This window comes from Meleagris gallopavo, chromosome 12, assembly GCF_000146605.3.
Source record: "Meleagris gallopavo isolate NT-WF06-2002-E0010 breed Aviagen turkey brand Nicholas breeding stock chromosome 12, Turkey_5.1, whole genome shotgun sequence".
Taxonomy (NCBI): Eukaryota; Metazoa; Chordata; class Aves; order Galliformes; family Phasianidae; genus Meleagris; species Meleagris gallopavo.
This window is the reverse complement of record NC_015022.2, coordinates 13,065,482-13,092,092: the sequence shown is the minus strand read 5'-3', so window position 1 is coordinate 13,092,092 and position 26,611 is coordinate 13,065,482. Positions and strand designations below refer to the sequence as shown.

The following is a 26,611-nucleotide window of genomic DNA, read 5'->3' as shown; positions in this document are numbered from 1 at the left end:
CACTATGAATCAGTGTAACGGTAAAGCTAGAGGGCTAATGCTCGTTTAGAATAACTGAGTCAGCTGCAGAAACTGGATTCTCTGCTGGTGTAAGACATAGCAGCTCAAGCTGTCAGTTTAGACCAACTGCAAAGCCTGACCCAGAAGATCATGAAGATGAAGGTTAAAAAAATTATCAAAGAAACTGACATTTTTCCATCTTTTTTCTTTCCCCAGGGCAGCCATTGAGGCTCTGGCAGCTTTGCTGAAATCAAGTAAGTTTTTCTTCATATTATGACTTTCCTGTGCTGTGCTGCTGGACGGAATGATCCTGTTGAACCTCATTCTCCTGTAGTATCCGCTTCCCCCTAGATCCCAAAAAGCACTGCTTAATAAAAAGAGGTAGTTGCTTATGTGTCTTGTAGTGCTTTTCAGCACCTCATGGCTTTGTGGCCATGCAGATCCATGGCAGATGCTGATCCCAGGAGCAAGTTGCTGAGGGAACCAAGTAAGATGCTTAGTTTGAATAATCAGGGAACAGTGGTTGTCCTGGTGCTTGGTACAGGGAAAAAAAATGGGGAAAGCTGTCCAGGCTGTGAATAATGCTCATTGCTCTGCTCTGTCATAACTGGGAAATGGCTCGAAGACCTCTCTGTCCTGTGATGTTCTTGTATTGTGAGCTAACCTGGAAACAATAGTGTTACTGGAAAAGGCTTGGAAGACTTCTGCAGTGCAAAAGGCATGACCTTATTCTCCCTTGCGATTTCATGCAGACCTAAAAGACAGGGCTGCAGCCTATGGATTGCTGGGGCATACCTAAGGCAGGTTGTGCTTGGCATCTGCACCAGCTGGCTGTGGGTGCTGGCGACATTTAACAGGGATTCTCAGTCACGGACTGTTGTGTGACTGTTCCTGAAATGAACGTGTTACCCTTTCCTGCCTTTTTCTTATCCAAAAAAACACTTACATTTTATTACTAGAACTTAATAAAGCTTTGATTAAGGAAGAGCACTCTACTATTGCAGACTATCTATTCTCCAATAAATCACAATGGCGTATTGTCCTCTCTCTCCATCCTTTTCTTCCCCTCCCCTATTCCTTTTTATAGTATTAGGAGTAATGCATTTGTGAAAATCTGTAGTCCTGAAAGCAGTGCTTAAATGAGCAGATTGCAATGGGATTGTCTCTGAGTCGCACCAGCTCAAGTGATGAATTCTGAAATGATGCTCCAGTATTAACCTTGCTGCATAGATTTAAAGGTCATGTTATTGCAACGAGGAAAGACCTTCTGCTTTGGGCACTAAATCTTAGTAAGGGGGGTTGTGGGGCTATGCCACAGCTGCTTGCAATATAAAAAGCAAAATTAGCATTTAGAATAGAAAGGAGTGCACAGAGAAACCTAGAAAAGGAATAAGAGCTGAAAGCTCATCAGGCAGCTTGAGCTTTTCTCCTGTGCTCCTGTCCTATGGCAGGCACCAGGAATGGGAAGTGAAATTCTGCTGGCCCAGGATGTTAAAAGTAGTAGTTTTCTATTTCAAGGATCGTTCTGGGTCTAGAGATGAGGATGCTATGGAGAAGTGAAGAACTAGTCACCGAAGGAATTTGTAAAATGAGTTCTAAACCATGTTGTAAAAGTTTGTGCTGTGTGGGGGAATCCTTTTGTGAGCCAGGGATTTTCTAGGGAATCTGGAAGGATTGGGTTCAGCTCCAGGTTCCCCTGGTGATTTTTTTTTTCTTCTGGAGTGAAGTAAGTTTTAAGGATATTTACTCTTAGAATAAATTTCTCGTGGCTCTTCTCAGCCAATCTATGTTCTGGAGACATCTGGGCTCTTATGCTGCTTGTATTTTAAGAAGGACTAAGAGCAAAGCAGTCCTTACATTGTCACTTGGGAGGATCACTTGGGAGGTGATGTACAGTAGAGCACAACAGCCTGCAGGGCAGCTTTTACTCTGTTTTCTGATGTTTTCTGTAGGCTGTTGCTCAGTGGCAAGAATATCTTTTGGTTTTTGTTTTGTCCTGAAGCTCGAGAAACTAGAAGCTCCAGGCTTCTGGTGTAGCTGCACACAGTTTAACAGGCTGTGCCTTTTGGGAGGTGTGGGTTAGGAGATGTGAGAAACATCTCTGGTTTTTCCATAGTCAACGTGGCAGGAGAAGAACTGAACTGTTTTTTGCAATTGTCAGCACAGCTTTGCTTATCACGTTAACTTATCTATGCGTATGACCTTAGAGTTCTTAGCTGAAAATCAAATCTGATGAATGTTAGAACAAGTGCACACCTATTCTTGCTGATCTCCCTGCAGGGCTATTGGATTCTTAAAAGCTTCAGTTCGAAGCAGGCACAAGGGTTATGGTTATACATGGAAGATATTGAGGTGAAACTGTCCCTCTTGCTTCCGGCAGCAAACAGCAATGTGAGAAAACCCCGCAGTTTTGAAGGGAGCAGGCAGATGGCAGTGTGTCTCCCTGATGGATTCTGAAATATCCCTCTTCATCTCAGGCTTCCTTAAGCTCTGCTTAAGACTTAGTCCTCCTGCAGAGCCAAAGCCTGGCTGGAAACTCTCTGGCCTCTGTCTCTTCCCTAACAGAAGCTGATGCAAAATACCCACTTTAACAGGTGCATAGTGCTACGTGTAAGAAAATGGTTTGGAATAAGAATCATAAGCGGAGAGAGGACGAGGAAAAGGCACTGCAAATTTACCCTTTGTCCACAACAAAGAAGAAATGCTCGCATACCCAGCACAAGACCGGAGGGATCTTGATTATCCTGTCCCCCTATGCATAAATGGATATCAGTGACAGGCACGGAGGTGCTGAATAATGTTTAGGTCACTTCCAACAAAGTGCCCTATCTTTCTATCAGTAGAAGCTCAGATTACAGATAGGGAAAAGATGTTTCACGCCTGATTATCCACTCTCACTCCTGACTTCTTATCTCTTTCTAAGCAATCCAGAGTTCTTTCCTGTCCCCATGTGTTGCCCTCCTGGTTGCTGTGTGCCACTTGCCATGCCCACATACAGTCAACAAGTAGTTTGTAGTGAAGCCTTCCTCTGCCGTCTCTTCACCATGCTGTTTTCTCAGTGGCTGAGCTCATTATCACATTACAGTAGGCTGGATATGCTGCTTATTAAATAGATGTAATGGTGCTGTGTAACACGATAGCATCAGGAGTCTTTTCTCTTGGATACTAGTCAAGTCTTCACTGGTGCTACCTCTGTCCATCCTTCCCTCAGTTTCTAGATATTTATTACAGCATGTGAAGATACAGATAATCATAGAGAAATAGGGGTAGAGCAGAGCACAGCGTACTTCCCAGAGTCTCTTCTCCGTCCCAGGGCACACCTGCTATTTTTCCTGCCTCCTTTGGCTTTGTCCCACTTCCCTGCACATCTAAAAGCTATTACTTTGGGTTGAACTCACCCATCCAAAATAAAAAAGACAAACTGTAGTTTTTGAGATGTGGAAGAAAAAGGGATACCTGATGCAGAAGCGTGGACAGGCACGAAGTTGGTGTGATCCCTGCTGGACGTGGCACCTCGAGCCACACGATGGCGATGTGATTATAGGGAACCCCGCTCCCACCAGAGCTTAATCCAATATTTATTTTTTGGTGAGTAATTTGTTTATCAGCAGGTTATTTTAATCTCATTTTGCTTGTATTTGTTATTCCTGACTATCTGTACTTCCCAGAATTAGCAGTTTGCATGCCTTGAAGGAAATTAGCTAGAGCTGATCTCGGAGGCATTTGCTCAGCGGATATTGAAGGAAAGGGTTAGGGAAATGGGCAGAGCCCTTGTTGCAATGCTTGCCTAGTAAAATTGTAATGAGCAATTTAAAGAGACAGGTTGTGCTGACCTCCTGATCATGCCTCTTTTATCAAGACAATTCCGTGTGCGAACAGCAGTTATTGCAGATGGCCTTTCCCCTCTTTTTCTGTATCTTTACCTTCCTGCTTTTGTCGTCTTGCTCTTCTTTTCTTCCCTTATTCCCCCCAGGCTTTCATCTCTCACTTCCTGCTCTTTCTGCCTCATCTTCTGTCAACTAACCTTTATTTAACCTTTCACCCATTTTTTATTTTTTTTTCATCAAAGCATAAGGATTATGTCTTGTGGCTGGCAGGATAAAATAATCAGTGTCATTCTTTTCCTTTTATGCTGGCATCAAGTAGGGGCGAGTAACTGTGAGGAACAGAAAGCAGTGTTCTAGCACACATTACAGTTTGAATGGCTTGCACCCTTTATGCCTGAATTCATAATGCTTTGCAACAGATCTACTGAATTATAGGTCTTTGGTCTTGTGTCAAAGTAGACCTATGGTTAAACACAGCACAATGTCAGTGATTTGTCTCGTATTTTGCAAGATGCTTGTTCCTCACAGTCATTTTAAGACCTCATTTCCCACCTCTGGATTGAGACTCCATTATCAGTCTGGCCCCAAACCTATCATCAGAATTTGTGGGATATTGTGATCAGAGTTGAATTTTGCAAATAGCTTCATAATCATCTAAAACAAGTTCTGTGTCTGTGCTTTCTTCCTGCTTTCTTCCTGAGTTTCAGAATGCAAATAGTATTGATTCTGATTTTAAGCTTCTCTTTGAGAAGAGCTGTTTTATAAGAGAGGAAAAATGATTCAATCTCCTTTTTATTCCCTTCCCAAGACTGATGTTCATCTATAGAGATGTCCTAGGTAAAGGCACTAAGTTCTTTACAGAAAAAGGTTCGTTCAGCTCCTGGGGCATGGCAGCTTCTTGCTGTTTTGCTCCTGAGGGTGGATGTGAAGGAGTTGAAGTGTCAAGAAGTTGCACTGTTCTCTGCTGATATCCTTAACAGTGATTGCTTACTGTCTGTGTCTTGGCAGTGTCTTTGTGCCTCCTGTGATGATTGGGCTTCAGAAACTTCAGTGGCCAAATTTTGGGAAGTCTTCCAAATTCTAGCATCCTTGTCTAAACTTTCAAACCACTTTGAGGAAAAAAAATCAACCTGGAAATTTCAACAAGAAGTATTTATTTTTTTTACTTTATTTTTGACTTTCTATTGGGTTACAACTCGAAGATGCTTTGAAACTGGAAAATAAAGGAGGAAAAGGAATCTTTTTGAAGATCACTTTCCTTCTGAGGTTAGTTCAAAAATTTCAGAAGGAATTGGCTTGCTTTCTTTTATATATACAAACAATGCAACAAAAGCCAATTAGTGAAGAATTGCCACCTCATGATATAGTTCATATGATTACTGCTTGACAGTCCAAAACCTGGAGCTAGAAAGACTTTCAGAGTAGAAAAAATGTGCTGTTCTTGTGCTGATGTTAAGCTCACAACATACAGTGTCTCTGCACCTAGACCAGGAACTTATCTGTGCTAGCAAGTCCTGCCTCTAGCTTTGTGTAAGTGTTAGACCTCTATCCTAAATGCTCAAATTAATACTTTGATTCTCAAGGATGCCTGTGAAGTTTATGGCACAGAATTAGTCTTCTGCCTTCCAAAATAGTTGAGTCTAATACTGACTTCTAGGTGGAACTCTATAGCCTACCACGTATGGGTTTATCCCGGAGCTGGATGGGTGACAAGATTTCTCTGAGGACAGTTCATTTCTGTAGGGCGCCCTCACGTTTATCTCCAGCAAAAAACAGTCTCACAATGTCAGAATAGAATAGATGTTTTCACTTCACTTGTATCTTTTAATTGCTAAGAGACAGTGACTGGAGAAGAGCAGGGAAGCTGAAGATTTTCTTCTTCTTTTGTTCCCTTAGGGGCCACAGGGTTAATCTAGCAGAGCGTTCTTATCTCCAAACTGTAGCAATATATGCTCGTGGCATAACGAATCAGCTGAGTGGCATCAACAAAGAGATTTAAGTAGATAGATGGAAAGATAAGTCTCTTTGTTCTGCCTGGTAAGCAGTGCATTGCTCATCATATTTCAGGTTGACTGTAATTCAGTTTTGTGATTAAAAATGCTGCATGTTTTCCAGTGGTCCTTGTGTTCTTGGCAAATGCTTCAAAGGGACTGGCATACAAGAGAGAGCCTCATAGATGCTCCCCCTTGTGCCAAAACCTCACTAGCCTTGCTAGTCTTATCTGCCAGACTCAAAACCTGGCTTTCATCTGTCTTTGACCCCCACTGCAAAATCAGAATTATTTCACAAGTGTGGATTTCTTTGTGATGCGAGTCCCTTGCTAATTCAGATGCATTTCTCATTTGATAATGACACATATTGGCTGAGCATCCATGTCACATTCTCCTAACCAACTGAACAGATTATTCGGCTGGGTATTCTGTCACTATAGCAGAGAATATTTTCATTGGTTAACAGGACTGCCCTGGAAGCCAGAAGGGGTGATAAGTTCTAAATGAGTGGGGAAATAAAGAAGACATTGGGTATTCCCATATGCATGCCTAGACACTCCTGGAAGCTACCTAGGAGGAGAATTTCTGTTTCAGCTGAAAACATTGGCTGCACTCAAGGAAAAGGAGAGGGACTAACAAAATAATAACAAAAAGGGTCAAAAGGCATAGAATGTTTTGCTGCTTCACCAACACAGATCATGCACACTCGCTCCAGGAGGGGTGGGTTCTTGCTGCCTACAAATCTGTGCAGTTCTGCTTATACCTGTATGATTCATTTCCACCATCTGTATTTGTGCCAATGTATAGACAGATACACATGCAGGTGCAGCCTTAGATTGAGACACCAACAGACACAGACAGGTGGGGGAGGCCTTCTTTTTCTGTTCTGCCTTCTGGAGATATTGGCATACTTCCTCCTTCGTTTATTTGATACTTTTTTTTGACTGTACAACTGAAAAAATCTGGAAGAGAAAAACCAAAACACTAGAAGAAAAAAACACACAAGAGCAGAAGTGAATCAGTGGAATGAGAGAAAGAAAATGAAAGCTTTCTTTCCCTTTCAGTTAATTCTCATTGCTTTTGATGAAAGTGCTGGCCAAGTATAATCCTGCCTCTCCTATCTACTTGCAGAACTGACTATCTCAGCTTCTCTTCCCAAAGTGACTGTTCTGATCTTAAAGGAGATAAGCACAGGAGAATACATGAGGGAAACAAGTAAAAAAGCTGTCCTTCTCAGCTTTCTCTGTGCTTTTCATCCAGTAATAAGACTGAGGCATTGGGACAGCTGTCTTCTGGGCCCCATGGATTTGGGATTCAAATGTGGAAGTCTGTCTCGAAGGACTTGACTCTCCTTAGAGAGTAGTGATGCACTGCACCAGGCTGCCCAGTCAAGTGGTGGAGTCACCATCACTGGAGGCTTTTAAGGAGAGGGCAGATGTAGTACTTAGGGACGTGGTTTAGTGGGCTGTGTTGGTGGTAGGTAGGCAGTTGGACTAGATGATCCTTTCCAACCTTAATGTTTCTACAAAAGCCTCATGAACACATCTGATAAGAATTCTATTTAATTAACTTCCCCAAGCAGCTCCTGCAGTGCTTTCCAGGCATTTCCTTCACCCTACTGACAATGACACAGAAAGCTTGGACTTCAAGGAGTGAATGCTAGGGGCTGTAAATCCTTACTTCTAGTCCAATTTCATCTGCCTCTGAACAGTTAAGGGAGGCTCTGAGCCTGATCCAAATTGTCCCTATCTTACACTGCCTGACTCTTCTTGTCATGTTTTATACACTTATTGACTTTTACAGAGCTCTCTGAGTAATTCTTCAAGGAAGATTGACTGATTTAAGGGGTAAGTCATCCTGCAGGTTAGTAAACATGACAGCTAGTTGAGGATTAGCAGGAAATCATGAATAAAGTAATTGATAAAGGATTCTCAAGCAATTAAAGTTTTCGAGCAGGGAGTCAAAAAAAGAAAAAGAAAAAAAAAAAAGGAGAGAAGAACAGAGTGAAGGTCAAAGGAGAAAGTTAAGCTAGAAGTCTGACAACCATGAAGCCCCAGAATACAAGCTGAACTGGTAGAGATAGTATGAGAAGGTTAAAAAGGGGAAAAAAGGCTGCACAGAGATGCAAACCACAGTGTAGGTGTCTGGGCACAGCTGTGCATAAGGTATAAGAATGGAATGCCAGCCTGACGTGCAGGCAGTGCAGAGGCATCAACAGAGTTGTGTGAAGATGCAAATCAGGATTAAAATGAGGGATTTTTCTGCTGGGACGCTGTCACCTGCCCTATGATGTCAGTGGTAGAGAAATCTGCAGGGCAAGGCCAAGTAGCTGCAGAGCTACCCTCCAATCGTTTCTCTGGGAAAGAGTTTGCTGATATACTGTAGAGAGCAAACTGAGATGACTGCAGGTAACTTCCTTCCCCTTCTCAAAATCTTTATCTGTTACATCACTGGGATTCAGGTTAGCTGTGTGCTAGCTTCTCTCTTTATGGCTTCCTTGCTACTGATTTTCTTCATCCAGCATCTTTATCCCTTTTTACTCTCTCTTCTCCTGCCCTGTGAATCCTTGCTGATTAATGTTCCAGGTGTGAAAGGTTCTGGCACTCTTTTTAGTGGACTGGAAATGAATTGGAGCCTACTAGCTCTGGAGAATCCATACCAAGAGCCATCTGTTGTGAGCTGAAAACTCTGATCGGTATTCAAGGAGTTGAGCTCCAGTCTCACATATGCTACCTGGTCCCTTGGTTGATTGGCGAGCTCCTGACAGCTTCTAATGTGTTATCACAGTCAGAAATGTCAAGACCAGTTGGGAAAGTGTGTTTAGGCAGGGTTAGTTTGAAGGGAGGGAGCCTAGAATCTGGTATGGTTTCATATTTGTCCTGTGAGGCAGGGCACGGAGCACAGTTGGCGAAGGGCTGTGCTGCAAAATGGTCATATGGAAGAATTCACTTTTTATCACCAAGTTTTCTGATCTTCTTTGTTGAGTTCTGTATCCTAGAGCCACATGGTTAAGAGAGCATCACATCTTTCCTTTTATATTTTTTTATAAAACTAGCTTTTATTTTTGAAAGCATCTTTTGAGCTTTGTTGTAAAACCTTCAAAAATGATCTGAACATTCCCTTTAATTTTTTTTCAAAACCAGAAAGCAGCAGAAGAGAGCCCAAAATGCTGTTCATGTTGGTATTTTATTAGTTTTCATATACCTGGGGTTTTATTTTGTCTCATGATGTTAGGAGACAGGCTATGATTTTCCAGAATAATTTGATACGTGGCTTTCATTATAGAGGTATAAGTGGGAATGTATTTAGAAGTTAACAGTTGACAGGATTGTGCAGCTACAAGGTTTGTGTGTTTGTTGATCTCAGCAAGGTGTTCTGTCAGGACTAAAATACATACACTCTGTGTGAAGAGCGTGTGACCTGCTGTCAGCTAATCTTATTGTTTGGCTTTTCTCATTCCTCAGGAGTTCCTTTAGTTTCAGGGACGCTTACAGTGCTGTGATCTGGATTAGGTTTGTTAGCACTTGGAAGGAGATAAGGGCTCTGTGCCTACCCCAGCTTTGGTTTGCTTAAAGAAAGCCTTCGTTCTTTTAGTCTTCTGACCAACTGTATCCACTTAGATGTGAGGCATTTTTTTGTAATTCCAAGAACCTAGCTCATATTTAACAAATAATGTCTTGAACTGCAACAGCAACAAAAGATTTAGCTTTGTCCATGAGATGAGGAAGAGGTGTTAAAGTCTGAGTTTATAAGCACTGCATAGCTGTGTGGCTGTCAAATAGAATGAGCAGCTGAAAGAGTTTAATTCATCCTTTTCTCTTTCATTTCAGAATCTAACAGCCGACAAGCAGTGAACAGAGGTTATCTGGGTGGATTGCTGAGACTCTATCAAGACTGGCATCACAATGATGTCTCCAACAACTACATTTATATTCGTAGAGGTCTCCTGCTCTGCCTAAAGCACATCACCAACATCCAGCTGGGCAGGGAGACTTTCCTTGGTTCTCGAGGTATGGAGATTCTCTTCACAAGTGTGCAGGTAAATGGTGCTTCTGTGCTTTAGTGAAATGGATTGGTAGTTAGCTGTCTCTCAGTGGTAGTTAGCACTGCATCCTCTCTCTCAGTGTAAACATGTCTTGAAATCTAGATGTTACATCTGCAAGAAGTTCTGTCATGAGTGAAAAATGATAATGTCAAAATAAAAATTATTGATAATTTTCAGTCCAATGAAAATGTTCCCGTTTAAAACTAATATTAATCCCCACCGAGCCTCATAGGAGTTATAGTCCAGGATTTTTAATGTTTATTTTTTCTCTTCCATCATATTCAATTCTCTGCTTAGACATTCTCTCCCAAAGTGCACTGCAGAGTTTCCACAGAAGAGTTAAGGTGTTTCATGACATGGTTTCTTTCAGGTATCCTAGGTTTCTATCAGATGGATAATTCCACTAAATCACTTTTCTACCAAAAAGTGTTGATTTAGCCAGGCTTTTGTTGAGACAAACATCAATTACTTGCTTCTCAGTAGGCCCAATTTTAACCTTGTGAAACGTTAATGTAATTCTGTCAAAAAAAAAGATGATGGTCCTGAAGATGGGAACCCTGTAAGATGTAGAAAGGGCTGGTATAGAACAGTAATATTTTCCTCTCTGTCTCTTGCCTGCATGCTTCCTTTAGAGAAGCCTTCAGTTCTTGACACGTGCAATTCCACAAGGGGTATTTCTACTGTAATTCTCAATGGTTGATGCATTAACTGATTCCGGAACCATCATATACAGGATGAACACCTATCTGCTTTTCCTCTATCTAATACACTGGACTGTAAGGCAATATATCTGCTGCTTCACTGTTTCCGTCGCTATCATGAATGATTCTCTTGTTAGAAAGATATTTCTAACAGCAGTAGGAGATAGAATGACAGAAGTTTGGTTTTGTTTTGTTTTTTTCCTCCTCCCCCCATGCCTTCCCTTCAGACGGGATGAGGTGGCCACAGCTAGCGGAGCTTTCAGGGAGAATCAGCTCTTTATTGCCAACACCCTGATGTGCAGAAAATTGACTAGGGACTGTGGTAACAGCTGCTTGGGGGGTAGATGTCAGCTTATTCTCTCTCAGGTGCCTTCTACGGCCCATGTTTTTTTCTGAGCTAACATCTCCTGATAGCTCAGCCTAGGAGCAACACCATGAAAAGTGCAAACCTGGGGTCACCTTGGGTGAATAAACAGGAAATGACACACTAAGTATGCAGTGAGCATTGAGAAGGCTAATCTGTCCAAAGGTTAGAAGTGGAGTGGAAATGACAGCTTCGGGGGCCTCTAGTTTATTCTCTTCTGCTCTACGCTACTTAGGTTGATTTTGGAAGGGGAATTACCAGAGTTAATAGGCTCAAAGCTCAACATTTGCTCACTATCTTCTTTGTTGTACTGTCAGTCTCTCCACAAGATGTGGAGCAGTAGGTGTCTGGCAGCCCTCTAAGATCTCACTCTTCTCAGATCTGACCGAATGTGGAGACTACTGCTGCCACTGATAGTTTATCAACATCTTCATAGATGATGAAATAGAAAAAGATAGTGGAGAGAAAATGGGAAGTTCATCCTTCTAAGAGGAACTGCAGATTTCGGAGAGAAAGAGGGCAAGACAGTTCCTGCTTGGGAAAGCAGTGGTTCTTTATGCAGACAACGTTGTAATGCCTTTAGGAGTGTGCTGGCTGTGGTGTTTAGTCTTGAGCAAATTGACCAACTAATGTGATTTTAAAGGTGTTACGGGCTGGCTAGAAAAGTTCTGCTGAGACACTTTTTCCCCCTTGATCTATTGAAGTCAAAAGAGCTCTGCTGGGATGGATTTGTTATGACAAACCCCCGTGAAGCCCCCATTCACAGGGCAGGTTTTCAACTGAACCCTCTCCAACTGCTCATGGTATGGACTGTCAGACAGCTGAAGTGCCTGGGCTTACGTGGGTATCCAGAATACCAGAGCTTATACCTTTACAGCCTTTAAGCTTATGACTTTTCAGAAAGAGCCTGTTGTTCTAAGACAGTTTCCTTACACTGACTGGGACAAAGTGCAACTTGGTTTGTGGAGAACTCGGAGAAAAAAATTGAGTTCCACTCCTACCTGGAATGAAAAATAATTTTAGACCATAAAATCATTTGTGAAAATGAAACGCTTCCTACTTCCATTTCTTTTTCCAAGCCTTGCTTAGATTGCAGCGGCAGTTAAATAGTTTCTTCACATCAGCAACCGTCTGGCTTTGTGCATGCAGTGACTGACAGCTGCCTACTCTGAGACAAGAAGACTGGTTTGTGTCTGCTTTAGGAAAGACCATAGTATAGGGCATTCTTTTGCTATTATATCATCTGCCCATGTGATTTCTTAAGCTCATCTGGTATATAGAGTCTATTCTAAGTTAATGTTATTCTATATTCCCCTCTATGTTTCCTATTAGTATAATTATCTTTTACCTTGGTGTAATATCTAAGCCTTTCTTTAATATCTTGGTAAGACTGCTATAGATTTTAAGGAAAAAAGCTTGACTACAGAAACCCAAAGCAGATCCCCTGAATTCAGGTTAGCTGTTCATGGAGTTTTTGGGCTAAGGAATCATTCTGCTCCCTCATTCACTGCAAAATAAATAGGATAGTTCACACGCAAACAAAAAAATCAGTCACCTGTAAACCATGTGATGTTGGAACTTCAAAGCAATTTATGAACAGTAATGAAAGTAGTCCAAAATATTCAATTTTTTATCTGAAGACTTGTTAACATCTGTAAGTTAATTTTCTGTGAAGAAAAACACTACTTTCAAATAATGTTCTTGAATAATTCCTCTTGTGGAAATTGTCAGTATGAAAATGCCCTGCTCTTGACTGGCTCAGTTCATGTTGAAATGAATTAAGATGGCTGTAGCCGAGCGCTCACTGTGTTCTGGTAAACACAGAACAGTTTTCCTCAGTAAATGGTAGCATGTAAACTATACAGTATAGTAAATTATAGTCAAGACTGTTCTGTCCCCACATGCAAACTTTGCTTTATCTTTTCTTCAATAACGAGTGAACTTAAGGCATCCAAATACCATATGAGTGGGTGAACTTGAAATAGAAATCAGTTTCCTTGGCTTTTGCTCTAACTGCTGTAGAATTTCCTTGGAGATGCTTTCAAAATTGTTTTTTCTCACCCTTGTTTGTGACAGCCAGAGATCCAGAAATACATATTAAGATTCTTGTAGCGAGTCCTGTAAGCATGTCAGCTTTAGATGATTTTTCTAGTCTCCCTACAGGAATCCTAGTTAATCCCACTGAATCTTATAATGCTGTTCAATCATACATGAGAAAACAGACTAAAATCCTGTACAACAACAACAAAAAAATAAAGAAAAAAAATCAACCCAGCCATTTTTCTGTTCTTGCTTATTAAAAAGGGCTTTATGTTCTTCTGACCTCTTACTGCATCTGCTGAATTCTTGTCCAGCCAGCATCCTAACTATGTCTTAACTATAGACTGTAAGACAGTAGCACTGAGCACCATTTTATCTGTACTGAAGAGAGACCAAAGTTTTTAGATATTAGAACTTATTTTAATATCCCTCTTTCGACATACAGCACATTCCTGCTGTTTGAATTGCATTCCTGTTCTGATGGGCTAAACCTTAGTCCCAAATCACTAAAGATATCAGCTTGGTGGTAAGCATGGTACAACTTATAACCTTAGGAAGGATGCTGCATAGATTAGTCAGTCTGGTGAAGGCTGTGGATGGATACAATATATACATGGTATTTGGGGAAATGTGAAGATTTTGGAAAATAAGGTGGTTTGGTTTTGTGAACATTGCATGTGTTTAAGCAATGTGCCTTTGGGCAACAGCATTAATAAGTTATCTAAACTGCCTGTCTGTTACATTAAAGATGCACATGTTCCCCTCTGGTAGGTTCTTGTTACAATAAAAATAAGGTGTCCAGTAGGAAATTCATGCATGATCCTGGTTCACAAGCAGTAAGGAAAGGCATAAAATAGAGACCAAGGCTCTCATAGCTCCTTATGTTTCTGTTTTCTACATTGGATTGTAAGAGTAGATTTAAGATTCTGAAGGAATTCAGTATTTTGGGCTAGGTGATACATGGTGTTCTTTCAGGCTATTTGGTCCAATGTTTAACCATATAGAAGAGAGTACAGCAAGTGTTCTCATTTAGAGATGAATGAGTTCAGATGGTGCAGCTGTCCTGGCTTACCCGTGTTAGTTCTGACGTAGTAGCTCTGGAGATAGCAATAATAAGGATACAGAAACACAGATTTTGTCGTGAATTGACAGTCAGAATTTAGGATCTCTGCATGAAGGAATTTATCTCTTCAGTGCTACTGTTTATACTCTCTAATGGATGCAGTATGCTGTGACTCGAATGTTGAAGAGTAGAGAGGGTCTTTTAAATGAGAATAGAAATTCCCTGGGAACCTGTATTTCTGTAGAAATAGACTCCAGAACTTAATTTTTTTATTATTTTATTATTTTAATTTTTTTGTAAACAGGGGAAAAAACCCTACATGATAGTAATGGTTTGATGTTGCAATCAGAAGAACATTTCTAGGAGATCACATGCAGTAGGCAGGGCAATTGTAAGAGACACCGTCTTAATATTGTTGTTCTTTTGTTCTTAGGACTGTTTATCTTGCAAGAATCTGGATCCAATTGTAACCACTGTGACTCAGATTCTACGAAAGTGCTATCCCAAGGAGCCTCTGCCTCTGGTGACAGTGAGAAGTTCCTATTCCTTCCCTCTTCCTGGGAACGTCAAGACTGAGCGTCCGTGTATGGGATCTGAAGGTAAATTGCTGAAGGGTGAGTTTGGTAGGAGGAAATGGAGCATGATGTGAGAATTAAGTGTAGTGTCTGGGGAAGGGAGTCTTATCTGCCTTATCCTGAGGTTTGTAGTTAAAATTAGCCTGCATTACAGTGATACTCATTAGGGATAGAACCACCCCCACATCTTCTTGACGCTTGGAGGTTTTCTTTGGAGAATAAATGAGAAAAGATTAAAATAAATGGTGGGAATAGTATAAGTAAATAAACCCATCTGTGATTCAAAAAGTAATGGAACAGAATGAACGTGGCAGAGGCTGGGAGTGCCACAGTTCCATGACAGCAAGAGAGATGGAGGCAACTGCTTGTGCATGGCTGTGGGGATAACACTGCCTTCGGTGTTATTTTGGGACATATTATTCTTTCTCCTTTCTAAAATAAAAGTAGATAGCGGGCAAATTACATGAGTAAATGATGTATCTCGGCACTTGCTGGACGTAAGAACTCGGGCACAGGCAGAACAACCACTCCACAGAAACAAAGAAACAGTAAACTCTGTGATATGCACAAGCAATTTCTCTGTTGCTTTCAGTTGCACGTGGAAGATACTCAGATATTGTAATGATGATAGCAGTAAAATACCCTAATCTAGATAATATAGATTAAGAGCATCCTGTAATGTCATTGCAGCCAAGCAGAAAATCTCTATGGCTTTGTAATAAGAGTTGGATCCGTATCATGGTGATATTTGTCATGGTTTTGAAAGGCAGTGCTTGATTCCAAGTGAACAGAGCTTTAAAAACTGTGAGAATTAGTGCCAAATGCATTTATACCAGATTAAGAAATGGGATCTGCTTTAATCAGGATTGTGTTGGTTGGAAGGCATGTGTGCCGCACATGAGATGGCACGTATTGCTGTGGAGGGCCTGAGAGGGATATTAGATTGAATGCATTTGCCTGTATCTCTCTTCTGCAGATGATAATGAAAGTGATAGTGAGGAAGACATGGAGAAAGACCTGAATAAAGATGATGTGGAGGGCAAAGAGGAAGTAAGTATGTAAATGACAGTTTATTTATCATCCATACACTGGAAAATAAACTATTGTCCATTTTGACATCCTGATAAATTGTCTAAACAGACAATGTAGATATATGTGCTCCACATGGGTATGTTATATGAATAATAAAATAATAAAATGATAATTGAAAGATGGAAAAAGAAAGGACTGTCTTTCAGTGAAGAGTCCCCTGCATTTATCCTATTAATTACCAGGCTTATCACCTAGGCAAGCCTAACCCTCCTTTTCTTCCCGTATCGGAGCACAGTTGGGCTATACACCTATCATAAGAAAAAGCTATAGGTGAGGCGTTTGAATCTAGATACCTTCATTATCTGCTGCTGCACACAAGTAACAAGGTGTAATATTCAATACCTCTGGTTTCTCCCTTTGCACTCTCTCTCTGCCATGACCTAATTGGCAAAACAGACGAAAGAAAACTAGCCAGCAGCTGAAGATGATTGTACAAACTTTTGTTTTGAAGGCACATACAAGCTTATACACAAGTGTGAAGTATTATATTCCAGGGAAAGTGTTTTGGTTTGGGAAGAAACGAAGTTGCAAACATAGACTACTTAGATATGATTGAGACTTCTGTGGAAGGTCCATTTCATTTGTTGCCCTGTTTTTCTCCAACCTATTAATTTGATTTGTCACACGATATAAAAAAGGAAGTATAAAAACTAACAAAACAACAATGAAAACCCTACCAGTAGCTCGGCATCCTAACTTGGCCCTATATGTATGTTTTGTTTCTCTTTTAGAGCTCATCAAGATGCTTATTAGGAATGAGGCTCACTGAGAATTTATCTCCTTCTTTAATTAGTTCAGAAACAGATCCTATGTGTTCCATTTCATTATTCATATGTATTTACCAAGCAGAAGTGAGCATTTCTTTGGTGGTTTTTGCCTAAGAGTTTGCTCTGAATATGAGTTTTAAATACTATCTGTTTGGTATGTTGGTTGTGTATCTCCCATGATGAAACAGGGAATAAGTAATGAACTTTCAGTGTACCTTTCTCAGTGAGATAACTTTTGAACCAAAACTTCATTTTGGTTCTGAAATCTGATATAGAGAGTTGCACATAGATGCATGGTTGCTTTTAAACATGAAAGATGCAGATATAATTCTTATCCCTACTTCAGTGATAACTATCTAAAAGTTTGTTTTGTTGGGTTTTTTTGTTTTGTTTGGTTGTTTTTTTTGGTTAGGGATAAAGTACAGAATATTGATTGGGAAAGAGTTTAAAAGCTATGTATCAACAATGTCGAGGGAGAAATGTAAAATATGAGCAATTGATTCCTGCAAACTCTGATGCTGAGTTGGGCCATTCTGTTTAATTAGAGATGTCATTTGGTTGACTAAATCAAAGGTAGAACTGTCAAGCTTTCCAGTTTTGCCGGTAGCTTGTGAGGCTATTTTTCTTTGATGTATTATTGGGATTTTCTTGGTAAATACGCTTTTTTAAAATAATATTGTTTCTTTGAATCAAAATATTACCAACTGTGTCTGGAGAACATATACCTATTGGTTTGCACAAGATAAGGGAAATTGTTGATGTGCTTTGAAACAACTAGTAGCTGTTGATGTCCCTTATTACGGATCCTCTCAAGCTGACATGCTTATAAATAGGTTCTAGTATAAGCAAGTAGGTCTAGATACTTTTTTAACTGAGTTTTTTCACAGTATTTCCAGGTATGTTCCTAGACAGCAAAATTCCAAATTTCCCTTTTTCACAACCTAGTCTCTCTTTTTGTGCCTCTATTTTCCATTATATTAATTGAGTTTATGAGTTCTCATGAGTTTGGGGGAAGCAATTGCGGGATTCAGTATGATAATGGAAACAAAGAATGTTATGCAGAATATTACTTTTACAGTCATGTATAAGTACATATAGGTCATGCTAAATATGCACATATTTTTCTATCTCTGTTTTTGTAGGATTATGACTTGGAGACAGATGTAAACAAATTGAGGTCAAGGCCAGGGCTTGACCGGCCAGAGGAAGAGCTTGGGCAATATGAAGCTATGTGTCCAGAACTTTCCCATGATTTTCAGGTAGAGTCATGGCAGGACTTCCTTTATTTGTGAATATTCCTGAAGTTAAGGATTACTTGAAAAGGAGTAATGACAATAGATAACCAGGCAAGACTGTTGCAAAAGCAAACCTAGGTGTCTTATAGGGCTGGAAAAACAAAGATTAAGACCTTTTGCTGTAGTCTATTGTCCTGAATCAAGAATAATAGAAAGAGAATGATGATGTTTGATGCACATTTGGCTGGCTATGGATTAACTAAATGCTACTGAATCAATTGCCACATGAGAAATCTGTCAGATAATAATTTGTATCCTTGCTGGCAATTTCAACATCAATATCAAGATTAGAATGAGATGTGGAAAATAAATCCTGTCAACTAGTGGTTTGAAAGAAGTGATGGAGTAGATTGCACTACCACTGAAATGCACTATTCAAATTACTCTGTTGCAATTTGGGGCAAGAAAATGAGGAGTATTGCACTTGTGACATGTCTCAGAGTGAATTTAGGAAAGCTGAAAGCTGTGTTTCAAATATGAACATGGAAAAAAGACCATTGGATGAATGTATCTCCTATACGTACAGTGCTGTCAGGTTTATCGTGTCCATATTAATTAAATGGGATTAAATTATACTTTTGCATGAAGACAGGGGTGGAGTTTTTAATGATAGATTGATCTCCTTTCACCTGCTATAACATTAATTTAAAAAAAAAAAAGCCTTGTGAATTATCTTTATCAAATTGATGATATTTAATGATATTTATTTAACAAATTTATGATAACGGTGGGTTTTGATCAGATATTACTCCATCTGATCTTTTTTATTTTTGGAGGACTACAATTGAAACAACTTTGTGGATAAAGGAATTTTGGTAGGTAGTTCTACTTTGGCTGTCTTGTTGGATGAGTTATTTTATTATTTTGGAAGATCTAGAAATATTTTCTCTTTATTCCTTGCAAGATTTTCTCTGGAGGGAGGCATGATGTGTCCTAAAATTTCTTTTAATTTCTTCTGCTTTTTAAATTTAAAGGAGCTTGATTCAGAGTCCGAAGAAGAGAAGAAGTCAGAAGACAGGAGTGCGAATCTTCCTTCCACTTCATCTCATTTCATTCCAAGTGGTAATTCTGTGGAAGATCCAAACCATAGATGGAGGAACCAAAGTGGCACAGAGGCAGGATCAGATCCACAGGAGAAGGATTTCAAAGCTTCACTGCAGAGTTCAATAAAGAAGGAGAAATGCTCAAGGAGCCTTATCAGTGAAAAGAGAGAGATTGTAGAAGCAGTCCAAAATGCAAACTCCTATGAAGAAGACCCAGCCAAGAGTCACACATTTTCTCCATGTCCCCTCCCAAAAGAGGCTCCTTGGTACAAGAAAATATTTAACCCTGAGTGTGAGGCTTCAATTGATCCTAGTTCTGGAGTCGGATCAGAGACCACAGAAATAATGACAGACCTTCTGGAGGAACACCAAGGGAATATTCCATTCCACAGCCCTCACTTCTACATAGCCAGGGCCAAATGTACCAAGTCCATACCAGCCTACAGAGATTTGGCATTCCCTGATTTCTGGGGCCACCAGCCTCCTCCTCATGGCACGCCCATGTTGGATCGGCACTATGGAGTTCAAAGGTGATTGTGCTTTAATATGATGAGGTTCTGACTGTCACATCTCTGAGTTACCTAGGAAGTTATAGAAAAATGTTGGACTGTTTGCCACAAGAAGGAAGGCTGCAAATCAGGATATTTTTATTTAGGTTTTACATCTGATTGGATTGGGAACAGGATTAGAAACCAACAGGCCTGTTTCTGATATTGACATCCCGTGTGTCAGTGGAGGAATGGTGAATTTGCCTATGCATTGCTTTCTTTGTTTGGTAGAGAAAGGTGGCGGAGGCCATGCTGGACTGAGATTTTTATGGCTTCTGTGAGTCTATAAACACTCACCTATTTCATATTCTAAACTGCTATTGATTAATCTAGCTATTGATAAATATATCAGTAGCAGTATAGCTATGTATGCAGTGAGACCCAGAGCTGGTCAGAGCACTGAGAAACATCTGTGAGTGCCTTTTCTTTAAAGTAGATAGACCAAGACACAGAGTTAGGGTATGCAACATGATGAAAGAATGAAAATGAGTCTTCCCTTTGGCACATAGCTAGAAGTTTCTGTTCTCTTGTCATTTCAAGTGTACAGTGGAAGGGAAAGCTGTATTTTAATGCTGTTTTGGGAGAGGAAATTCTCTTTGTAACCACTGTTGTTTCTGTTCCATCGGTGACTGTGTGCAATGAGTTTGTGTTTTGTTTTAGTGACATAGGAGTTTATAACCAAACAACAAAGAGGTTGAATATACAGGACTCTGAGCTAAACTTTAAAGGTGATGAACACTAACCAAATGGAGTTTGTGAAGAAGCACTATTTTCTGACATCTAGAGGGAATTCTTTCTGTAGCAAACACAAAAGCTAAAAGTCTTATTTAGAGGCAAATTCATGATCCCATCTTCTTCCACTGTTGCTCTAAGGGCTTTGCTTTTGTGATTGTAATAATGTGTAACTGTACAGCTAAAATGGGAATAATCATATTATGCTTCAGGGCATAACATGATTGCTGCAAAGGTCAGGAAGTAAATCTGACATTCCACATTTGATCTTCTTTTGGGATCAGAGAACCTCAGTTTAATAATGAGTAGAAATTAGACTGATTTGGAGTGAAGATTCACTGGGAGACAGATGAGTGAGTCTGAAAGTTATGACATATTTTCCTATAGGGGCAACACTAGCCAGTTGGAGGATTGAGATTGACTGGAAAGAAACCAGGGATAAAACAGACTGGATAGAATACTGCAAAGAGTAAAAATTGTGTAGAATAAGTTGTTTCAAGGCAACTTGTGGTAATGGAAATGGAGTATAAGCTTTCTCATGGTTAAGTAAATAGGTAAATACAGGTGAAGTTCATGTGGAATTAGCTGAACTCATCTTTCTTACCAGTCCTTCAAAAGAATTTTTAAAGCCTTTTCACATTTCTTCTAGATTACCTTTACTGAGACTTCTCACAGTGTCATGACAATTTGTTGTTTATTTTTTTCTCCTTTTTTTGTTAGGGACAAAGTACTCGATGATGTTCGTCGCTTAATCCAGCCTGGTGATTTGATTGGAAGAACTGTTTTTGATTTAGATGAGCCCAGGTGGGTAAACTAAATGCAGGGTATTGTAACTAGTGGCATTGTCAGTGCTGCTAGTGAGCTCTGTTTACTTGGTTAACCTCAGAAAAAGATATGCAAGAAGTGATGGAGGAGGCAAGGCCCAACAGGAAAAGTTTACTGCAGGAGTAGATTCCTGGCATGTGGCTCTGGGGAAAGGATTTGCTTTGAAACTGACTGCAGTTTTGTCTGATTTGTGGCCTTCTCATCTGCCCTGTACTATCACTGACAATAATGGAAAGATTGTATTGAGTTGGCTTGTGTAATTAATGAACTAATGGGAATAAGTCAGGGATGAAAGTAACTAGAATGAAGAGAGCAATAAGAATTGGGACAAAAGTGATTGCTGGGAAAGAAAAAGAAGATGAAATTTAGAATCATTAAGCAAGAGTCAAGAAGGATGCTGGAAGAGAGATTATGGATTTGCTAATCTTTTGCTACTTCTCAGGGTCTTGCTTATGAAAAGTTTATGAAAACCTGCATTATATACAAAAGGTGCTGGGGTGGACTTGTCTTTGAAGCAACCTGCTTATTTGGTATCTTTGCTTTGATTTCCTGCTGCAGTCACTCAAGCCCAGGTGCTCCATGCTGTCTGACATTCTTCTCCAAGTTTGAATCGGGTAACCTTCGCAAAGCCATCCAAGTGCGTGAGTAAGTATTCCTGCAGTGGCTGTGTCCCAGCCAGACTCTGTACTCTGTTCACTATATGACATGCTGGGGTTCTGCTGGGTTCTGAAAGCATCAGCCAGGGCAGCAAGTTTTATGATGCAGAGCTTACGATGCCTGCCAATATTTAGATGTCCTGAAAGAATCAGGAGTGAGAAAGCAGAGCTCGTGAAGTTTTACGTGACTAAAATGTTGTGAATATTTGAACGTGTGTTTGAACACCACTGGTTCGATGGAGCTCTTTGATAGGATATTAATGAGTTTGGTTACATTCAACAGCTTCAGTGGTGGATTGGTAGGATGTTCATGGGCACCATTTCTTTGTCTTCATTAACAGGTTTGAATATGATTTAATTATGAATGCAGATGTGAACACCAACCAGCATCACCAGTGGTTCTACTTTGAAGTCCGTGGCATGAAATTAGCAGTTCCCTATCGCTTCAACATTATCAACTGTGAGAAGCTCAATAGCCAGTTTAATTACGGTATGAGTCTTTGGGAAATTGGGATAGCATTCTGTTCACATAGATATACTTTGCATGCCATAAGGGTTTGAAATTTCCACGTCTACAAAGAAGACAGTAAGCTTCATTTTATTTGCACTGAAATCCACCAAAAGAGTTATTTTGTATACCTTTGGAATATGGAAATAACCTTTCTGTATCCTCAAGACAACTGAGGAGCAAACTGTGTTTTTTTTTTTGAATCCCATTTGAGATGGGATTTGTGGAAAAAATGGTCATTGTTCTTTGACTAGAAACCAGAACTGAGGAAGAACAGCACTGGGGTTGGAAGAAGAAAGAAAGGGGATCTTCTGGGATTGAATGAGTAGCACAGGATTTGAAGAGCTCTAATAAGATTTAGATAAATAAAGATAATGCTCAAACAAATATTAATGATTTTTTGGGTTTATTGAAAGACATTTCTCTGCCTTTAGGCCTGCTGAGACTTCTGTTGATACAAAAAATTCTGTAACAAGCTGTCTTTGAGCTACTGTCATAGTCTATAGTTCGGGGGAAAGGCTGCATTGCTTAGAAATAGACAGGGCAAATCCTAGCTTTCAGTGCTCATTTTAGCAGAGGAATTATTTAATCTGCATGAAGATTGTGGGTTGAATTCTTAGCTGGCACAGAGAGTTTTTCATTTGTTTCCATGGAGCTGTGCTAATTTACACCAGTTCAAGACCAGATTCAGAATGTTTAATATGTCCTTAATATCAGACTTCACATTCCTCTGAAACCCTGTGGATACAACCTTCAACATCACAAGGGGAACACTCTCAGGATCAATGTACCTAAAACAAATAGCACTAGGAGCTAGAATGACATGTCACTTGTATTTGTGAGACTAGCTGGATGAGTGGCATAATGAATTATAAGGCATTTGCTCTTTAGCCCTAAGGGCTGAAATTCAAGTTCTCATATAGATCCCAAATGAAAGCAAATTTTGTGTTTGTCATCTTATTTTGCTTTTTGAATAAGCAAGCCATTAAAAATGGTGTGTCTGGTTGCAGCCTGAAAATGAAGTATATTGGGTCCTTCTTATTGCAAACCCCACTGCAACCTTTGATACAGCCACTGGTGTCTTCATAGCTTGAGATTCTGAGTATTTTTGGTGGAAGATTGCTTATTATCTGCTATTTTGTCTGTTGTTGTTGTTGTGTTTTTCACCTCTTTTTGCAAACTGAAATTGGACATGACTTGCATGTTCAAGCGTGTAATGAAAAATACATATTTGAAAGAAAAACATTTAAAAAAGCATCCAGTGTAATGAGGGTAAGCCGTGGCATGCTTTAGTACGGCTCGTAGGAGGGACTGGTTGTTAAAACAGCTCTTCTGTGGGTTGCTTGTGCTGCACTGAGAGAGTACACATGCTCCAGCTTATTCAGCTTGGGTGAGTGAGGCTCAGTGCCCCTGCCAGCACATGCTTGATATTCACACAGACTGTGGGTAAGAGGTGTTGCCTACTTGCTAGATTTTCTTTGCGCTTCCCTGGGCTAATGCCCATGTCATAATACTAGGACTTTAGTGCCATGAGTGGCAGTAATTTACAGCTCTTGATTATTAGCCTGTTTTGAGTCTTCTCTTCCCTTTTGCTCTCAGCTGGATGGCACTGCCTAATTTTCACATCAGCAGAAAAGGCATCTTGTGAAACAGTTGTGATAAGGAGCAGGGCAGGCTGGGAAATGCAGCTTCCACCTCTCTCCTTCTTTTATTCCACCTATGAATTCCACCCTGGAAAATACTGAGATTTGTCTCACAAACCTGATTTGTTTCTGTGGGGAAAACGGAAAGGAAAAACTGATTTTTTTTTTTGAACTGCAATAAGATGGCAGACCATATTGATCATTACTGTGAGGCAGTTTGGTTATGTATGGAGCTTTGCATTCACAGGGAAAGGAATGAGATGGAATTTGGGATGCTGAGAGCAGTGTAGATCTTAAGCCCACACCTCACTAGGGCCACCCAGTGTCTATCTGCGAAGGCAGGATCCTTGCTGTACCACTAACAGGGCAAGCAGGTGGCAGAGTGAAAGAATTTGCTAGAAAAATGACCTGCAAATGGACTGGCTTCATGGAGCTGTGAATAAACGTGTGCACAGTTCAGATGGAGCTGCATAGCTCAGGGCTTGAAGGTTTTGGAGGTCAGGAAGAAGTCATCTTCCAGTACAATGCAGTACAAAGACAGATGCTGCTGTTATCGGCATTTAGATCTTCAGTGTAGTCAGTATCAATCATAATAATCAGTGTTATTTAGGTCTAATTGAAAGTTTAAAAACTTACTCTAGGACAGTTTTTCTTGCTGCTTTCTGAAAGTATAATTCTAGATGCACCGCAGGCCTCTAATGTTGTGGCAGGATTAAGGATTCAATAACAGTGCAGCCAAGCATGAAATACTGTACTAAACAAATTACTGATCTGCTTGATATGTTGATTCCTATTCTTCTCTTTTTTCCCTTCCTCTATGTGTTTGTAAACAGAACAGCTGAAGTCCTCCTTTCCAAAGGCCAGCAGGATTATTTATTTTCTAACAAACCCTAATTCAGCTCTCTTCTGGCAGTGGTTTTCAGGACTGACATGGCTACAGTAGAACCAAGCATGGAAATATATTTGCTTTGCATTAACTGTCTGCCAAGAGAGCACAGAGAAAATAATAATCCTTCTTGTTTTCTCTTTTTCTTTCCAACTCTGCTTTTTCTAGCCAGGGCTGTCATGTCACTTGAAACTCTTGTTTTCTGCAGGCATGCAGCTGGTTATGTATTCGGTGAAGGAAGCTCTCCAGGGCAGGCCTCGCTGGCTTCGAGCAGGACACGATATCAGCTACTACAAGTAAGTAGTGGTGAATATCTGTAACTCCTCAGTTCCCCTCCCGCTAGCTGTACAGATGGTGTTAACCTCCAACCACAGTGCCATGTGTTTTAAACGCCTCTGAATTGATGCAAGTTCTGTGTTTTGTGTGCTCCCAACTTCAGGAGACAGCTAAAAGTGAGTTCTCGAAATCTGCTTTAGGAGAACAGGGCATGTGCACATTTCTTTCTCCTGGAAGGAAGACACTTCCCTAGAATGGAAACTCTTAACTAATCTTTATTCACTTCACCTTTTCTACTTCTGAAGCTGCTCTCTTGAGAGCTAGCATACTGTGGTGCAATGGATTCCTTTTGCTTGCCTGCAACCTCTGGTTTCTTTCAGTATGGGCTTCTGGGCAAGATAAAATGAGCAACCCCAGCAGATGCAAGCTGGGCAAGCTTCATGTGCTAATTACCATATAGCAATGGCTTATCCTGTCATTAACAGGACAGTTACTGTAAAGTGATTAAACAGCAGCTGACTTCCAAGATTAAACCATGATTGTACAATTAATCGAGTAATCAGATTCTTGTTTAGAACATGAGAGAATGGAGTTGTATTGATTTGGTGTTTTTTAATTTTGTGTTGAATTACGTGTATGTCAACATGTTCATCTAGGATGACTTCTCATTGTCCGTCTCATTTCCTATTCGCACATGTTCTGTATACACAAGAATTCTTATAGATACGTATGAACTCTCACCTCCGCTGAACGTCAAATCCCTTTTGTTTCACTGATTATCAAGTCATTGTGCTAGGGTAGGGAGTATGGGCAAAGTACATCTGTGGTTGCTCTGATGATGGCTTCAGAATAGGAGGAGATAGGATCACTGCAGTGATACCACGCTGCTTGTATTTCTGGGAGAGCATCTCATTTCATTTCTGTTCACTCTGGTCACATATCCTGGGGGACGGACTGGCAGATTTTGCAAGGGACCTCATCTATTTACTTTTACCAGGCAAAAGCATCAAATTCATGAATTTGGAATGCCCTTAATTGTTTCTGCTGCACAGCTCTCACTGAGGGCAACCTCTGAGCTGAAGGACAGTGGGAGGAAAGGCATATTCACGGAATATCCAGGTGATGCTCATCTCTGCTGACATTCATCTTTGCTGAAGATGGGATAGTTCACTCATAAAGATGAATGTTGTGGCACAGCTCTGTCACTGCGTACCTTTCCCATATGTCTTACAAGAGAGCTTTTATGTTGCAGAGAATATTAGCAGAGCTCTTGTCAAAATGAGGCTGAGTGACGCTTCTGCTCTATTTTATTGCCTCTCCAAGATGTGACAGGATGCACCCATGATAAACAGAGTTGCAGTTAGTATAAGATCATCTAATTCACTTGCTGTCTTGGCAGCTTTTATGCACTGAATAATATTCCTTTCCAGCAAATTATTTGAGGAACAATGGCAGCATGCTGAGTTGGTGACAACGTGCTCGTGCCTTTTGGTTTCATGGCTCATTCTAGGCATATTAGAAAACCTCTAGCTTTTCCAGACAATAGTCAGTTCACAGATAATAATGAGGCAATGGAGTGTTTTGTTCTCACATCACCACTAAAGACTTTGCTATTTGGTGGCCATAGCAGTGTCAGAACTAGGTTTTTTTTTCTCTTCAGCATCTTTATAATCACATTGTAAGGAATCATCGTTAGCAAGCTACGTCTTGGTTGATACATATGATGATATCTAT

The 26,611-nt window shown here is 40.3% G+C and overlaps 1 protein-coding gene across 3 annotated transcripts in view; it reads left to right on the top strand.

Moving 5' to 3' along the window:
• AGBL1 (ATP/GTP binding protein like 1) overlaps nt 1-26,611 on the top strand; it is a 300,344-nt gene that overhangs the window by 74,219 nt on the left and 199,514 nt on the right. For 2 of the 3 annotated variants that reach the window (XM_010717492.3, XM_010717491.3), the window contains 10 exons: nt 217-254; nt 9,649-9,857; nt 14,465-14,645; nt 15,583-15,656; nt 17,608-17,724; nt 18,735-19,333; nt 20,804-20,887; nt 21,467-21,553; nt 21,906-22,054; nt 24,810-24,897. In XM_010717492.3, the coding sequence (XP_010715794.1) occupies nt 217-254; nt 9,649-9,857; nt 14,465-14,645; nt 15,583-15,656; nt 17,608-17,724; nt 18,735-19,333; nt 20,804-20,887; nt 21,467-21,553; nt 21,906-22,054; nt 24,810-24,897 (1,626 nt within the window). The remainder of the gene's footprint in view (nt 1-216; nt 255-9,648; nt 9,858-14,464; nt 14,646-15,582; nt 15,657-17,607; nt 17,725-18,734; nt 19,334-20,803; nt 20,888-21,466; nt 21,554-21,905; nt 22,055-24,809; nt 24,898-26,611) is intronic. The other variant, XM_010717493.3, reaches the window with a different exon arrangement.